General features: G+C 69.7%; 1 protein-coding gene across 1 annotated transcript in view; it reads right to left on the bottom strand.

Moving 5' to 3' along the window:
- The window catches only part of MSS51 (MSS51 mitochondrial translational activator), a 5019-nt gene that overhangs the window by 2128 nt on the left and 1020 nt on the right, over window positions 1-1871 (bottom strand). The window contains exons 3-5 of the mRNA XM_085319419.1: window positions 1500-1655; window positions 1064-1188; window positions 55-865 (exon numbers count right to left, since the gene is read on the bottom strand). Of these exons, the coding sequence (XP_085175545.1) occupies window positions 55-865; window positions 1064-1188; window positions 1500-1655 (1092 nt within the window). The remainder of the gene's footprint in view (window positions 1-54; window positions 866-1063; window positions 1189-1499; window positions 1656-1871) is intronic.

The raw sequence follows: 1871 nt of genomic DNA on the forward strand, positions 1-1871 counted from the left end.
CGCCCCCCGGCACGGCTGAGCTCGGCCCTCGTGGCGTCTCCCAACGGCTCTTGCCTCCCCCTGCAGCCTCCTGCCACCACCGCCTTCGGTGCCAGGCGAGGGCAGGGCGGGTTTGCAGGGCGCCCGCTGATGCGCCCGCCCCGCGCAGGGGCCGCTCCAACCCACCGGGCCGGCCCCCGTGCCCAAACCCGAGCCGGCCGGGTGCCGCTCGCCGCCCCGTGCTGGCAGCCCCACGGCACCCCGGCGGCGCCAAGCCTCTGCTCCCCGGGCAGCCCCCCCCACCAGCGGCGCGGGCACTCACCCGGGTGGAAGCCCACCACCAGGTCGGGGCGGGCGGCCAGCTGGGTCTCCACGTGGCCTTCCCAGAAGTCGTGATAGAGGCCTTTGTAGCTGCTGAGATAGACCCGGCCCCGGGGCCCCGGCGCCGCCAGCGGCGGCCGCATGATGGGCCCGTCCACCACGTCCACCCCCACCATCACCACCTCCATGCCCTGGTGCCCCGGGAACATCCGCGTCAGCTCGTCGTAGTCCGTCACCCGGGTGTTGAGGGTCTCGACGTGCGAGGCCCCCACCACGTGCACGGTGAGCGGCCTGGBGAGCGGCTCGATGCCGAACAGCTGCAGCCCCAAGCCGATGGTGACCGGCCGCGAGTGGAAGTCCGTGACGAGTCGTTTGACGGACTCGCGCAGCTCTCCCTCCTCCGGCCTCGGCTTCCCGGCGTTGGCCCAGAGCAGGGTCATGTAGCGCCCGCCCAGGATGGTGCCCAGCTTCTCTTCCAGCTGCCCCTGCATGGCAAACCAGTCCTCCCAGCCCTTCACRTCCCGGGCAGGTTTTGTCCAGGTCTCCGTGGGGAAGGGGATGTCTCCTGGGGGCAGAARCGTGGTGGCTTTCAGGGGTGCCCCYGCAGGCAGGGGTGCCCACGGCTGGAGGCAGGACGGGCTCCGAGCAGCAGGGAGCTGGGGGCGGCAGGGACGCAGGCCGCCGCGCACCCAGGCACCCCGCGTCCCTCTCCTCGCCGGGGCCAGCACGGCACCGCGGGGTTGGGGAGCGTCCCTCACCCTACCTGTGAAGATGAGCCACTCCACCAGCCGGTCCAGGGCCGCCAGCTTCAGCTTCTTGCAGAACTTCTTGTGCAGGGGCCAGTTGGCGCGCTGGCACGTCACGCCGCAGTAGTACACGTTCTGGCACCTGGGGAGAGAGGCAGCGTGCCGAGTCTCGGGGTGCACCCGAGCCCTGCCCCGGGCAGCCTGGCTCCRCCGGGATCGCCCCAGGGCCGCCTTGTTTGGGGCAGCTGAGCTCTGCGTTGAGGAAGAGCTGGCCGTGGCCCGCAGGCTGAGGGAGGCATCAAGGCTAGCCAGCATGYGTGCGGCACCCCAAGCTTCACCCCACCATTGCTCCCTTCCCCMGCAGGCTGCAGGGTGTCCACCACGCTGAGCTTGTCTTCTGGGAGCCAGAGGACGTATCCAGCTTCACGCTGTAGGACACCCCCTGCCCTGTACCTCTTGCATCGCCGGAGACTTTTGGGGTCAGGAAGAGCATCAGGGAGTTTCTTGCACTCAACGCAAAACTTGAAGGTGTCCTCCATCTTCTGGAACATGTCAAAGTAAGTCCGGATGCCGAAATCACTGCCCTTTTTCCTCCCGTCCATGGCGGACCTGAAGAGCCCGGAGACATCTGGTGATGAGCAGCGTCCAACCCCGCTGCGAGACAGCTTCCACCCACGGTGCCGCCGCGGCCGCCCCGCAGGGCCCCCAGGCCGCCTTGCTGGCGCGGCGAGGCCGACGGCCTCGCTAAGGGCTGTCCGGCCTTTCAGCCCTAGCAAGGACACCCTGCTCTGGGCTGCTTTAGGGGTGAGGCGCTGTCGGCCCCCC

This window comes from Rhea americana, unplaced genomic scaffold, assembly GCF_003343005.1.
Source record: "Rhea americana isolate MKP2758 unplaced genomic scaffold, rheAme1 scaffold_589, whole genome shotgun sequence".
Lineage (NCBI taxonomy): Eukaryota > Metazoa > Chordata > Aves > Rheiformes > Rheidae > Rhea > Rhea americana.